Here is a 15,975-nt window from a genome sequence, read left to right as displayed (position 1 = left end):
TATGGGACCTAATTGGCTTAGAGTTGGAACAAACATCCATTTTCAGGACCACAAAAACCATTCTAGTGGGCCGAAGCGGAAGTCAAAGCTGATAAAAACTTACACAACGGGCTCTCAAGTGTACCGGCTTCAGGCCCATAAAAAATATCACGGGAATTAGCCGAAACTGGATTTCCAAGTCCCACAAAGGCCTACCTAATAGGCCCCAAGTGGCCAGATTTTTTACCTTAAAAACGATATAATGGACCTCAATTGGGCCCATGGTGAATCTTTAGCCGCTTAACCAAATATGGATAGCGAGGACCTTTCACTCCATTGTAATGGGCCTTAATATTGCCCACCTTCTGAAGCCACAGTAACCGGGCCTTTGTGACCACACGAGCTGAAATCCACTTCCAAAATACTTGGGGCTTAAAGCGGCCACAGCTTGGAAGCCACCAAAGCCCACCGGAGAAGGAAGAAAACTTCCTAATAAACAAATAGTAAAACCAGCTCTGATTAACTAAACATTTAGACCAGAGACTTAAGAAGGAACAAAACCGCCAGGAAAGCTCAGATATAATAAATAGCACAAATAGAATCATGATGTGGCTTTCTTGGGTGCAAATCGCTGCAAAGATTTAGGAAGTTGATTTTCGTCGTCGCCCATCTTCTGCCTTTTCCTTTTAACCGATTCTTCCTCCTCCAAGAAGGGCCTCTTCGCTCTCTCCTCAACCATTTCCTGCTTCTTCTTCTCCCTTTTACTGGGCTTATGCCTACCCTTGGTTTTATTCTTCAAGCCAACGCTTTTTTTTTGTCAGCTTCAATGGCCGCTTCCATCTCCGCTTCTCTTTCCTCCTTGTTTGGTTTCTCCTTCCTCGCACGTCTCACTGTACCAATCTTTCGGGCGGGAGCTTGTCTAGAAGGGATTGCACTTCTTTCTCCCTTCGCTGTTTAGGAGTTTCAAACGGATTCGCCACCCAAGTGTCGTAGTTGGGTTCTCCAGATCCAGGGACAAGAATAGAGACCATCCCATGGGGTGCCCTATGCCCAGAACATCTTCGTAAGGTGGGAATGACAATTTCCTTACCTGGTACCCTTTCACCAAAGAATGAGTCATGTAACGGCTGTAATTCTGAGATCCGGATAAATCTGCCAAAATCCGCACAAAAGATCCTGTGGTGGCAGCAAGCAAACCTTTCTGACTGAAATCCATTGTCTTGGCATGGCCGGGTATGGCCTGAAGGACCTCATACTTTCTCAAGTCCCAAAGCTTTATTCTTTTGTCCAAACCAGCAGTTGCCATGAGATGGCCATTAGACTGAAATGCCAAAGCTGAAACGGGCCCATGATGACACAGCATCTTTATAGAGGAGCAGAACTCGTAGGTTTCCACATGCTCACTGTACCGGTCGAGTGACCCAAAGTAACGACTCCGTTGAAGGGATTCACTTGCATTACGTCAGAACGGCCTTGACCAGTCCTATAATTACCCACCATGAAACCAGTAGTAACATCCTGATATTGGAGTTGCCCAAATTTGTTTTTTGAAGCTAGGAGGAAATGGTTCTTCAAGAATTGGAGCTTCAATATTGCACCATGCTCCTGAAAGACAACCAATAGTAAATAAAATAAGACACTTGTCATGCATCTGGATTTGACAAAGCATTCAGGGATAGCAGAGGCATCTTAATGGCCATAACTTGTGCTAGACAACACGCAACACGTGTATGTAATTTGTGCTAACACCAGAAATTCAGATAATTATTCAGTCAGAAGTCCAAACAACCAAAATCATGACCCATCATGGTTTTGCGGGCATAGTTAACCTCTGGGGTATAGTTGACCCACCCATCATCAAAATGCTGTTTTGAGGAGAAAAGACAGTAGACTTCAACATCCCAATAGAGTGATTGGTAAGGTTCAGTTCTCAGCTTCGCGCCAAAGATTTAAAGCAAATGGATTATATGCTTATCAAAGTTACTGGAAATTTCAAAGTGGATAACTAAACTGCTCCTGAGATTTAGATAAACTAGCATTCACTAAAGAAGATTAAATGTTCTAAAGCACTAACAACCTCGATCAAGTATCATGCTTGTGGGTGGGAGCAGTTTCCTTTCTGTCAGAATAGAGAAATGCAGGCTAAATAATGGCATTAGCTGCTGATGTCAAAGGGCACAACTCTAACCCTTTATGTCTCACTTCACGTGAAATCAGGAAACAGGTTTTAAAATTAACTGTAACTTCAATTCAGAGTACTGACCTTAAGACAATGAAGTTCTATGCCATCCCGGTTATAAATGTAAGGGTACCAGTCACCATGTGGTGTGTTTAGATATATCAATCTAATAAAGACGCAGTATTTCCATGGAAAATAACCATCAGACACGCAATGTAATTGCTTTTTGAGTAAAAATTCAGAATACCAAAATTAATTTATTTTTCTCCATCAACATATTCCTACCATGCTCAAGAGAAACAACAGCTAATGACCTAGTAACAGCAAGCATACATGCTTGGTGTTGGACAACGTTCCAGAATTAGGAGATGTGCACTTTCAAGTATAGTCAAAATTGGGATCAAAGCAGCATATACAGTAAAAGATCAGAAGCAATTGGCTTACTGAACCATAAGGTTAGCTCAAACAGATAAACCATGGCTGGATCATGCACATAGTGCCTGCAAACAGAGTTCAGTTGGTTTGAATCCTTGGACAGAGTAGAGCCTCCATTTTGTTAGGCAAGGAGATAGAGTCAACACGAAAACAATGAAGAGATATACGGGTGTATGATTGCCTGGAACCAAGCCAGAGGGATTCAGTCTTGGTTAGCTTGGGCTCAAAGCCTCAAATGAATCTTGTTGTGAAGAGTTTACAGAGGAAGTTGGGGCTAATTCCCTAAAGACTTCAGGAGCTATTGTGACCTTGGCAGTAGCTGTATTCTTCCATTCAAGTAGTTTATAGAAACCAGGAAACTGGATAGGGTTGAGTCCAGTAACTCAGGTAAAAGGGTGTAACATGACAGGTCTTGTTTATTAGTTTATATGATTCTTCAGATTACCTCTTGGAATGGTAGGGATCAAAACCACACCAACAACCAACCTTCAAATAGGAGTCTTCTCAGAAAGTGGGGGAACACTGTGGCTTGTCGACAGCAGATATTTAGTTAGGAGTCCGTGGGGAAATAGGGGGATTGGTAGAGCTTATTTGGGAGCTAATGTTACTGCAGCAGGTATTTTGCTACTTTAGGACACAAGATGCTCACCAGGAATGAACAGTTTGGTACTTTATATTTCGTCTTTTTAGTGATGTCAAGAATGGCCTTTCTTGGGTGTTTTTGGGAGTGCATGGCCCTCTGAGTGTGGAGGAATTTAGGGCAAGAACTATCGAAATTCAAGATTTATTGGAATTGCCCTCAGCAACTTCTACTAAATATACATTTGTGAAGTTGGGAGGTCTAAGAAATACTGACAGTCTTCCTTACATAACAGAACTGAAACTATCCACATGTCTGCCAAAGGAGTTTCCAAAAAAATCTTTAGCAGTTCACCAAAAGAGCATGACAAGTGATTTTTTTAAAGAATGGAGAAAGAAAGGATGCAAATAAAGAATGCATTAAACTAAGAAGGGTTCTATTTTTATATTGCCAAGAGTAAGCTGCCTGAGGTATTATTGCGTAACTCTCTGAAGGATTAGCATTACAGTCAATAGTTTGTTGAGTCATAGAAATAAAGCATTGATAATGTTTTTCTTCAGGATGATATAAACAATGAGAAATTACAGGTTTATATTCCTGATTTTCAAAGAAGATAATCAAAGTGACTTTCATCAAATTAGGGGCATTGATAAAAAGAAAGACATGTACTCAGACCAACACATACAAAAGCTTGTGAATGTGAATGGTTGATTATCATATATACAAATAACAAATTCTACAATCTTTTTTTCTTGTCTTTTTATTTTTTATGGAAGGATACAAAGTAAACAAATCAAGAGAGGGAAATTACTTCTTCTGGGCAGCAGCAAAGAACTGTTCATTGTGCAAGAAGACTACATCACGCACTGTTTTCCTAACCTAAAACAGTCAAGCATTAGCAAATCAAACAACTTAATGACTGGGAATCAGGCAGGAAAAGACATAGGGGTTCTAGAATAGTAAGCACAATAAAAGCATTTATGTGAGCTTGGGAAAGGAATTGACACCAAACAAGTAGAAACCTAGAAACCTTCCCCATATATCAGCCAGTAGTACTTCTAAAGAAGGATAAGTCTGGCTGAACAAGCATTAAACATGATGATGTTGAAAGAAATATGGATTAAGTTAGTTTTGCATACTGTCTATGACCTCAAAACATGGTTCTTTGAATAAATATTTTGAAAGATACATGGTCGAAGTTTACACTAAAACAATTCAATAATTAAGTTTCTAAGAAAATAGGTGTTGAACATTTCCAAATGGTCAAAAATTTTAAGAACGAGCTTTCTACTACGTTAACAAATAGAAGCTTTTGGCAGAGCTGGTGCAATTGTGTACTTTCTTTCATCTAACTTTTGTATTATTACAAGACATATCATTCCGTCCCACAAAATATCGGTGTTTCTTGATGAGTATACTTTCTTCCAAAATCAAGCCTACACTTCACTAATATCATTAAATTACGTAAGTTGCAGTAGTTTAATAACTAACACTAAAATAATTTCTTTTAAAAAATATAAATAAACAAACACAAGAAACAGCCCAAAGTTGAACACAAAAATCCAGCAAATTGTGCATACAATATCTAGGTGAAAAGAGTACCAATAACTCAGAGAAATTAAAAGCTATGATACTAACCGACTAATAAAACTTTAGACGCAACAATAATCACAAGCCTAGATCCCACAAGCTGGGGCTGGCTGTATGAATTCTAAACATACAGTGATCTCTATCCATGTCATCCACTAGTCTCACAAGCGCATCTATGTCACACACGTCCAAATTCTGTCACCCATATCTTATCATTAATAAGCGCCACTCCAACCTATTATACAGGACCTTTTTTCTTATTTGGTCTTATTCTGCATAGCCACACATCTACTATAAGTGTAACATCTTCATCCCAATTATTCTCTTAGTCTGCACATCCTAACATTTTATTGCCAACATTTTGAGTTCCACAACAATCTTATAACTGTCCAATAAAACATCCCTTCTATCCTGAAAGTACTAACATAAAACAGAAAGCAATAATTCTAAACTTTTTAGGGTCATTTTCAGTTAAATATTATATATGAACTCTGAAAGCTATCAAAAAATTTAGCTCAAATTTCAGGACCATAACATACATGGAATTCTTTAATAAGGCTCAAGTTGTTCGTGTCTATGATTGACAGATGATCTTTACGTCCTGCAAGTGCCATGTATCGACCACTTGAAGTAAAATCCAAAGTGTATGGACCAAGATCTGCCCAAGTAATTATTGATATTAGTCATTAGCAAAATCAGTACAGCTAACATCAGTGAAAAAATCATTGATATTAGTAACCCCCAAAAAATGAAAATAACAACCATAATCAAATGAGCATTCATTAAGAAAATTATACATCTAAGGTCATGAAAGATTTTTTAATAACTGGCTGCGGAAAAAAGTAACCCAGGGATACAATGCAGAAAGATAATACTGTGCAGAGCAGTATACAAACAATGTTTAGCCAGGGAGAGAGTAGCCACCAAAATGTTGTGATGATCTGAATAACTGAAATTGCTAAAGAGAATGCATCATACGATAGAAACAAAACCATGAATAATTATGAAGGGAAACATCAATCAACTTAAGGAGTTCACAAAATTGACCAGAATGGACAATCATTTGCACAACTCTACATATGTGCATATACAACAGATAAGTAAGGATAAGTATGAATGGTCGCAACATAGTTAATATTGTGAAACCAACCAGTACAACGTGGAAACACAACTAGACCAAGGGGAAGTGATTGAAGAAACTTGGATGGACATTCCAAGTAAAAAGCCATGAACTTGATTAGTAAAAACCAAGAGCAATATTTCCAAATCTTATCTTTACTTAGAAATAATTTCTGAGCATTATAAACAACTATTTCACTAAGACTAGGTCAGAGGAGGCCAAGAACCAATGTTTTTGCAAAGAGGTGCTAAGATGAATAAATAAATGGAGGTTAGCCAAACATGCACCATTTTAACCTTAATAAAGACACATGAAGATTAAGCATGAAAAGAGAGCTACTAACTAACAAATGATGTCAACCTGGTAAGACAATATCATGTTGATTCTTTGAACTGAATATGTCTACTTCTTGAGCAATCGCCTGCTGTTTGATCCTCCAAGTCTTCTTTGTGCCTTCGGCTTCCAAATAGCCCCCTTCACTTGGCATAAGCCACTACATAAAACAAACACACATCAACAACATAATTCCAACCCCAGCCCAAGGACATGGACACGGAGAAAACTGAAAATAAAAGGCAAAGTAAAAATGAAAGTCTTCTTTGACTTAGGGAGTGACGAACAGATGGGCATGCAAAAATAGTTGCATGGAATACCATGATATTAGCATAGCTGTTCCGTAAACAGAGTTACCATGGATCCCCCTACTCCCTCCCCCACCTCAAAAAAATTGCGGTGCTCTTCTGTGATCCCGCCAGCTTAGAAATTACTTAAGGTTCAGACAGTCAATTAGTCAACAACATTCTCTGGCATGTAGGATGATTAGCAGATGTACAATGATAACAGATAACTTTTATATTAATTCCTTCTCTGAGCCTTTTTTTAATGAAAGAAGACAATACAAAGTGATTCCTGTTTGAATAATGACAATCTGAAGAAATAATATCAAGTGATTCTGATAGCTACACGAGCAACATGGCTTTGAAATGAATTGAATATCGTCCTGTAAATCATATAGTAGCTAGCAACATCTGGAATTTAATTTACTATAATATTTGGCATGTCAGCATCATTTTGGGATCAACATTTTGCTTGGAGTTGTGGTTGTCAGAGGAGTTCGAGATTGCCATATGCAGTTCACAGGTGATACCCGCCTGCATGTAGACCTCATGATATTATTTGTGTAAAAGGTTCACCCCCCATATCAAATGGAAGAACTAAACACAGAAAACAGAGATACAATAGCAGATGCCTTCGTCATGATTAGATAAACCTGGACATAAAAGTGAAAAATCAACTGAATCAATAGTTTGAACATCATCTAACTTGAATTCACCTTCTCTGCCTTGGCAGCAGCTTTTGCAGATTTTCCATATAATTCTTCTCTGACAGCAAGCTGGCCCTTCAATTTTTTATCTTGTAAAGCCTGCAAATGGACATAAAATCCAGGGAAACAGTAAGAGAAAACAATAATGAAAAAAGAATTGACCAGGAATAAATTTCAAGCACTAGTGCTGTACCTCCAAATTGGCACCTTCACCTCTAAGATACTTCTTTACTTTAGCATCAGTTTCATCAGTATTGTCCTGGAAAATAGAATGTCTCTGCCTGTAAATTTGGGTGAAGACGAGTGCATGCAAAACTCTTGGTACAGTAAATTGCTATTTGATATAACATGAAATGCCCAAGGGGTAATCCACACGTCTGAGTTGTAAGAGAATCCAAACAACATGTTATTCTTACCACAAGAACTGCAATGCTGTAATCCTTAACCTTAAAGATAGTCAGACTAAACAAAATGTTGTTTAGGACAACAAGTGATTCTATTCACCAACTAATTAGCCAGGTTGAAGTGGTTCTTCAGATGCTGAATTTAATTAGCTTTTCATTTATTTAATCCATAAAATCGCACCAAACTTTCATTTTCTGGGAAAACAAATCTGAAGCAGACAATGGATGAAAGGAAAAGAATACAAAATAAACATAAATAGTCTAATAAGTGTGCCCATTTGACAAAACAAGCATCCATGAAACATGCCATGTTAAATTTGGTTAGCACTCACACTACAAATAAACTTAGTTTGGAGGTTAAAATGTTATGCAGGATATTTATAGTTTATAATGATGATGAGAATTGCCTTTGAAGAGTGATTGCCAAACATGTTTTTCTATTTACAAATGGATAACTAAAGCAATTCCTGTATTTTAGAAGGCACAATCTTTGAAAGGGACCCATCCTCTTGTCTCACTCCCATTTGAATTGGTTAAAAGTTCTGAAAATATAACTGCAGAAAGATGGAAATATTTAATAATTTCAGGAATAAGGCTACAACTATCAAAAGGAAAAGAAAAACATTAATCAAATAATATGGATATAGTCATCCCAATACCTGCAAATAGAAAAGGAAGGAGACAAGAACGACTAGAAGCCTTTAGAACGTCATCATCTCCTGTGAATTACATGTAAATAAGCAAAACACTTTTAAGGCAACCACATTATGTCCTAAAAATTAGTGAATCTACATAATGCCTTTTTTTCATTATCATGAGAGATATAACATTATCGCCATATCATTTCATTGACTAGAAAAATCCTTAAATTCCATCCCAAAGAATCGTTTTTTTTTTTAACCTCAATCAACCCTTTTTTTTTTTTACCTCAATCAACCCAAATTTCACAAGAAAATGCTCATACATAAATGCTTTAAAATCCAAACCACACAAAGAGCAAGTGAAGAAAGTAAAGATGAAATCACAGCAAGTTTAGGAACCATAAACAACACAACAAACATTGCCCATTGTTTTTCTTTTTAAGAACTTACTGTACGAAAATTCCTCCTAGTTTCCTATTGGATGTCTCTAAAGCAAGATCTTAACAAGCTCCTTAGATTAGCCACTGCCTTCGTAATAGAACAAAAAAAAAAAATGAAATTCATAAAAATGCACAGCAACTCAACAACAGTCTTTCTGAGATAAATTAGACTAGCAATGGGGAAGCGGTTTGGACTGGAGAACCCCATCCCCATCATTAAAAAAGGCAAACGCAACTGAAAAACACGAGAAGCTGCAGCAAATACTAACAAGACATAAACAACTGACCTCACAAAACTGATTTGAGAGTCGGGATTTACCAAGCTGAAGTAGGATTTCGAAAAATAATTTGAACTTCGTTGGTTGCACAAAGGGCCGCCAGTAAGAAGAATCAAGAAATGTCGCTCACCAGTCTTAGGGTTTTCAGATTTCGATTTCGAAGAGGGTCGTGCCCGCACACGACGCACAAAGGAGAGAAGAAATGGCTGAAGTATGGACCGAGCGGATGATTCTTGGAATTGCAATGGTCGAATATGGAGCTGAGGTTGAGCAGATTGTTGTTGTGATTCAACAATTGCAATTGCTAGGGTTTCGAAGAGGGAATTGTAGCTGTGAATGTGAGTCGAGCGCGGCTACGCGAAGACTGAATTGACCATTAGCGTACAACAAGGGTATGAGTTCGATTTTTTATGTTTAGATTATAATATCACTGTTCTAAATCGCGCACGCGCTAGGGATTACGCGGGTGCCAAGTTGGGGCTAGCGCCTAGGCGACTTAGGAAAATTGTTAACTTTTTTTTATTTTTTTAATTTTATGATGTGACTTAATGTTATTCTCAATTAAATCAAAGTTGAAATAGGCATGAAAATATATATATTTAACATATAAATATAAAAAATATATATAACATATAAATAGAAAATAAAATCAAATAACATAATAAACCTAACACCCAACAATACAACGCGACAGAGAAGGGTTGAAAGCGGAAGCGAAGGCGGAGATGGAGCTTGATAGCAGTGGTGGCGGCGTTGTTGACGCAGCGAGGACGCGATAGCGAGGATGGAGCTTGATGGTGTAGAAGCGATGAGGAGGTTGCGATGGAGCTGGAGGCAGCGATGGCCTTGGGCTAAGATGGAGTTTGATAGTAGGCGGCGGTGCGCGCGCGAGAGAAGGGGAAATTGACAAGAGAAATAAGGGGTAACGGGTAAGAGGAAACAAAAATCCTAATAATCAATTTATATAAAATGGATTAGGCTACCCAGGCAGGCTATTAGGCCATAATTGGCCAGGCAATTCATGCAACTAGGTGGCTACCTAGGTGTTGCCCAGTACTAATTAGTCAGGCCGGCATCTAAGAGGGCCGATTAGGCCACAATCGCGGCGGTTAGTGTCTGCCTAGCGCCTCAGGCGCCGCCTAGGCTGAGTTTTAGTTCATTGTACAATATAAATTAAATCAAAGTAATATCAATCATTATTTTAGTAAAAATATTATTTGAACATTTAGAAGTAACACCTATGCGCATAATTTTTTTGATATAACCATACAAATTGCAATTGGAATATCTAAAAATAATAACTTGGGCAGGTCATGATTGATTTCCTATTGCAATTGGTGGATTTTTTTGTGGTTGTTTAGTCAGGGTAGTCAATGTTATTGTTGAAAATTGTCTCGAATTAGTGATAGGATTATGTGCAGTGTTTTGTATATAGTTATGAGGTAGTTGATAGGTGGGTGACACTCTTGTAATATTAGTTATTGTAGAGGGCAAATTCGATAATGTCACAACCGGCCCTAGGAAATATCACCATATTTTCTATAAATAGGGCAGGGGGGCTGAAGGTCTAAGGATCGCATGTTCTCTTTCTGTTTTCACGAGAGCCAAGAGAGTGAGAAGGCTGTGAGTTAAAATAGTTTTGTACATTCTTGGAAAAGCTTGTATTATGGAATAGGGAAAGAGGGAAAGTCCTCTATTGTTATTTATCAATAAAGAAGGCTGCTCGGTGGTGGTTTCAAAACTGGATGTAGTGTCATTTACGTGGCATGAACTAGGATAAAAATTGGCGTCTCCTCATGTGGTTTGATTGTCTTTCTTGTTCTGTTTATGCTTTTGTTTTTGTTTTTTATTGACTATTGTGTTGGTTGTATGTGGGCCTAGTGAGTTGAGACTGTGTTGAGGGGTGTTTGATCGGTTTCTTGTGAGGATTACAAGATTGCCAGTGCTCCCAATTCTAACAAATTGGTATCAGAGTCGGGTTTTCTCATCAAGAACCATTAAGAACTTATAATTTCATCACATACACGCAGGAATGACTTCTATAGCCTTTGCCACACGATATGATGTTGAGAAATTCGATCGCCAAAATGATTATGGCCTATGGAAGATTAAATGAGAGCCTTTTTGGGAAATCTTGGACTGGAGGATGTCCTAGAGGCTGAAAAGCCTATGCCTAACCCTAATTGAAGTCCAAAAAAAAAGAAATCAGGGATAAGTGGAAAGAGACCAACAAAAGAGCCTTAACACCCTTATTCTAAGCCTAGGAGACAAAGTCTTGCGAGATGTGTCAAAGATGACAATCGCGGAGAAGCTTTGGAATAAGTTAGATGCACTCTACATGACTAAAACCCGTCTCTAACTAGCTGTACTTAAAGACATAATTTTTTTCCTTTAAGATGAGTGAGGGTCAAAGGTTACAAGACCATATGGACAATTTTAATAAATTGTGTTTGGATCTTGAAAATATAAATATTAGGTATGAAGATGAAGATACGGCTTTAGTCTTATTGCACTCTCTTCCTAAGTCTTATGAGACCTTTGTGGATATCTTGAAATGTGGAAGAGATAAGCTGACCCTAGATGATGTGATAGGAGCTTTGAATTCCAAGGATTTGCAACACAAGGTAAGAGTTCCAAAAATCTGCCATAGAAGCTTTGGCAGTGAACTCTAGGACAGGAAAAGGAGACCCTAGGTTAAATGGTAGGTCTCGATCTAAGTCTAGGAGTGGCAAGAGAGTGGTTAAATGCTTTCATTGCCATGAAGAAAGGCATAAGAAAAAGGACTATGCAAATAGGAAGAAAGAATTCCAAGATAGAACCAACTCCGAATGCTCAAGCACCATGTGTGGTTTTGGCTATGAGAGTGCAGATGTCCTATAATTTTTCTAGGTATGCAGGAAAAGTAGCATAGGCACTAGGTTTAGGATGCACTTCTCATAAGAAATAGGTATTTACCTTTAGAGTCATGGTGGAGGGGGAAATGGTTTGTCTAGACAACAATTAAGGTAAAAGGAATTGGAATGTGAGAATAGGATGCATGGTAGAGTTGTTCCAAAATATTAGAAGTTGTAAAAATATGTCCTTAATTTAAAAGAAAATCTAATTTCCCTAGGAGAATTAGATAGAAATGGTTTCTCCTATAGAAGAGAATGGAGTCCAAAGAAATTGCACAAGAATTTCTAGTAGAAATGGAAGCAACCCTCAAGAATGGCATTTATGTGGTGCAAGCTGGCATTTTTATGTGGATAAGCTGCAGCCACTAAGAATAGCCTAGGATAAGTTAGGCGGTGTCATTTGTTGAGGATAGCTCACATGTTGAGCAAGACTAAGAAAAGGTATCTAAGGCTAGAGATATTAGGGGAGGGAAAAGTTTATAGGTATAAGGGAATAGGAACCATGTAGTTTAGTAAGATTACCAAATGTAGAAGTCTCCAAAACAGACATTGTATATGTCAAAAACCAATTAGAGATCAGTTTTTAGGATCTAAGGGGAACCTATATAGGCCTTATCTCAAGGTGAAGCTAGGTGAAGTGAACCTAGTGGAGATGGTGTGTCCTTAAGAATTCCTAAACCTATACGAGCTTGCTGGAATTGCTTATGGTGTGAAGGGTTAGGTGTTGTGGAGTTGTATAATAGGTATGCCTAGATCTTGTAAAGCTAAGGGAACTTACTTATGAGGGAAAACTCTACCATTAGATTACGAAGATATTTATTTTACATCGAAATCAAAGTGTCTCATTAGATTAGTTATACTTTTAACCTTTGTCCACTTTTTAAAAATCTTGCTTTCTCAACCCAAAATTTATGTAATATTAAAATCTAGTGATCCAATAAGGTAATAATGTCAATGGTGGTCCTAACAGATATAACTCCTCACATATTAATACACAAATATATAACACATTAATATACAAATATAATAAAAAATATCATAACTAAATGTCGAAATAATGAAAAAAAGTGTCAATTCCATAGTTATGCCATCCTAATGACAACAGATTTTGGTAGGAAAAGAACGAAATAACAAAAAAAATATAAGCAATTATTAGTGGTAGGAATAAGCATTCAATTGGTTCAGTTATTGAATTGATCGAATTGCCCAAATCAAGTAGATCGAAACTTTTCCAAAAATCGAACCAAACTAAACTAAATCAAACAAATTGAATAGTTGTTCAAATTGAAAAACTAAAAAATGACCCATATGTTCTGTTGAACAGCTTATTCTTTTGTAGTTTGGTCGAATCTTCTTAATTTGGTAAAAAATGAAGTCATTTTTTATATTTCGGTTAGTTCGATTATTTCAATTTTTTTCAATAAGAAGACTCAACCAAATTGAAATAATCGACAAATTCAAATTTAAAAACCTAATCAAACTAGTCTACAAATTGAATCGAACCAAATTGTCAATTCCGACCGATTTTGTACAGTAACTTCAATTTAACCAAATTTCTCTTCACTCGTAATTAGTGGAAGATGCACTTTGGTCGTCTTCCTCTCCACCGAGCCCCATTTTTATTAATTGTTTTTATTCATTTTTTGGTTTTTTTTCTTAGTGTGTGTTTGATTGCACAATATGAAAAATAAAACATTTTACAACTTCTCTAGAAAATCAAAATCATCCCTCTAAGAATTGATTTTTCATAGTTTTGTGAAAAATATCACACTTTTGTACTTGGGTGAAAAACAAATTTAATGGAAAAAATTGCCAATTAAACATCCAAAATTAGAATGACTGATTCTTTTTCTATATTTTTCATGTCAATCAAATACACCCTTAATGAATGTAGATGAAGACATTTATGATGCATTTGATTGCAAGTATAAAATTTGCATGGAAAGAAAGTATTTTCTAAGCATTTGAATTGTCTATAATTAAATTTTAAAAAAAATATTAATTGAAGGTGTTTGACTGGCTTAATTTTTTACCTAGAAATTATTATATTTTTTCAACTTTTGATATTTGATTGTCATTATTTTCTATAAAAATAATTACATACACACATAGAAATAATCAATTATCAAATACACAAGTCAATAATGAACTACATAAAATAATCAAATATATGCATATTCAAAAAATAAATCAAATATATATATACCCATGAGAAATCTGTAATAGCTGCCGTCACTACTCACCGATGGCCGCTACTCACTGCTCACTATCCAACCATATTCGTCGTCATTGGTCGTCGCTAACATCCCTTGTAGACGGTCGCTGGCTACAACTGTCGATGGGCGCTGCTCACTGCTCGTTGATGGTGAGTGGGTTTTTTCATTTTCATGGAAAATGAAATCTAACCCCATCAAAAAACCAATTCCAACAAAAAAATGAGAAAAAAACATTACGTGATCATAAGTTGAAAAAACTTTTTCATAAAAAATTTAGCCAATCAAATACTTTAAAAGCTTAAATTTAAGTAAAAAATATCATTTTTCATAAAAAAAAAATGCCAATCAAACAGGCCCATTTATTTTATAGGAGATAAAAATAGAATAAAAAAATTCGAGACGTTCAGCGAATTCGTAAACGTATTAGTATTTTACATGTTAGATTTAAATTTTAATATTTATTAAATTAATCAGAAATTAACACATCACTCGAATTTAAGAACTAGTTGAGTTCTTCAATTACTATCCGACGAAGACGTCTATTTCACAACAGCAAAATTAAAGTGTCTTATTAGATTAATTATATTTTAATATTTATCCATTTTTTAAAAATCTTGTTTTTTCCATTCAAAATTCATATAATATTAAAATTAAGTGAAGTTTTTAATAAGGAGACGTTTGTTAAAATGAATAAGAAAAGAAGCATCAAGATAAATTTAGAATACTTTTTGGATCAAGATATAGAATTGTCAATATAAGGCTGAGAAGCATTTCAAGATTTCTATCAGAATGTTTGTTAAATTTTTTGGAATTCATTGATAATTATATTTTTTATTTTTATGTGTTTATTAATGCATATCATAAACACCAAGATAAGAGTTTTTTTTTTTATCAAAATATCTCTATTATCAAATTCATTCAAAATTGTTTGTTAACATCAACAAAAAATTTATGATTAAAATAGTATTTTATGATTAATATGAATTCTAAAAAAAAATAAAAATAATATTTTATTTTCTAACTCCATGTTCAAAAATAGATTTAAAAATAGTTAAAAAGTAGAAAAATTATTGTTGGAATTACAATAATTCCACCTAGATAATTAAAAATGGCCAAGACATATTTTCATAATAGATAATAAAATATAAAATAATTTAAAAATTGGTTAAAGGAATTGTATTAGTTAATAAAATATATATAAAGAGAAAATTTTAAATTTTAAAAATCAATGAAAGGAATAATGTCATTTAAATTTTAAAATTTGTCAAAATATATAACAATTTAAAAATATATTAAATAATATTAATTATAAGAGTTAAATAAATAAGTTCTTTTAATAAATTTAAATATTTAAAATAAATTAAATGGTATTATCTATTCTACAAGGGACATATAGATAATTGAGATTTATCTTGAAAGAATCAAATAAATTTATCTAAGGGGGAAGGTCGGATAAATTTACTTTAAAAGTGGGAGATAAGAGATTACGTGAGAGCTTTTTCGAAGATGGTCCGATAAATTTAACAAACACATTAGAAAGTCCAAATATTTGAAATAGTTTTCATATATGATATAACCCCTCTCACTTGTATTTTCATATCTTGTGGTCCTAAACTTGTTTTTCTTTTCTCAACTTAATTACTTTTGTAGTAGTGAAATAACCCAACTAATTTATATAGTCATTTTCATCACTTTTCAACACCCTATAGTTATGTTATCATTCATTTTCAAAACCTTATATTTAGTTATTTGCAACTCGAGCTTGCTTGCGTTTTTAGGACTAAACAATTTTTATTAGTTAATATTATAATAAGTGCATTTATTATCATAAAATTAACTTATAAAAAAGTTTAAACCTAAAAATGACATACAATATTCAAAAAATATATATAATA

General features: G+C 35.2%; 1 protein-coding gene across 1 annotated transcript; it reads right to left on the bottom strand.

Moving 5' to 3' along the window:
- Window positions 1–39: 39 nt before the first annotated feature.
- Window positions 40–9,385, bottom strand: LOC127813577 (probable U3 small nucleolar RNA-associated protein 7). The gene is given in 14 exon segments (XM_052354616.1): window positions 40–796; window positions 799–884; window positions 887–1,006; window positions 1,009–1,350; window positions 1,353–1,584; window positions 2,243–2,291; window positions 3,985–4,052; window positions 5,303–5,421; window positions 6,244–6,376; window positions 7,217–7,306; window positions 7,401–7,466; window positions 8,019–8,165; window positions 8,271–8,330; window positions 8,980–9,385. Coding segments are annotated over 12 exon segments (1,545 nt in total). The 5' UTR covers window positions 8,043–8,165; window positions 8,271–8,330; window positions 8,980–9,385; the 3' UTR covers window positions 40–580.
- Between the last annotated feature and the right edge of the window lie 6,590 nt (window positions 9,386–15,975).

This window comes from Diospyros lotus, chromosome 11, assembly GCF_014633365.1.
Source record: "Diospyros lotus cultivar Yz01 chromosome 11, ASM1463336v1, whole genome shotgun sequence".
NCBI lineage: Eukaryota > Viridiplantae > Streptophyta > Magnoliopsida > Ericales > Ebenaceae > Diospyros > Diospyros lotus.
Note: the sequence above shows the minus strand (reverse complement) of the source record. Positions and strands in the feature narration are given on the sequence as shown.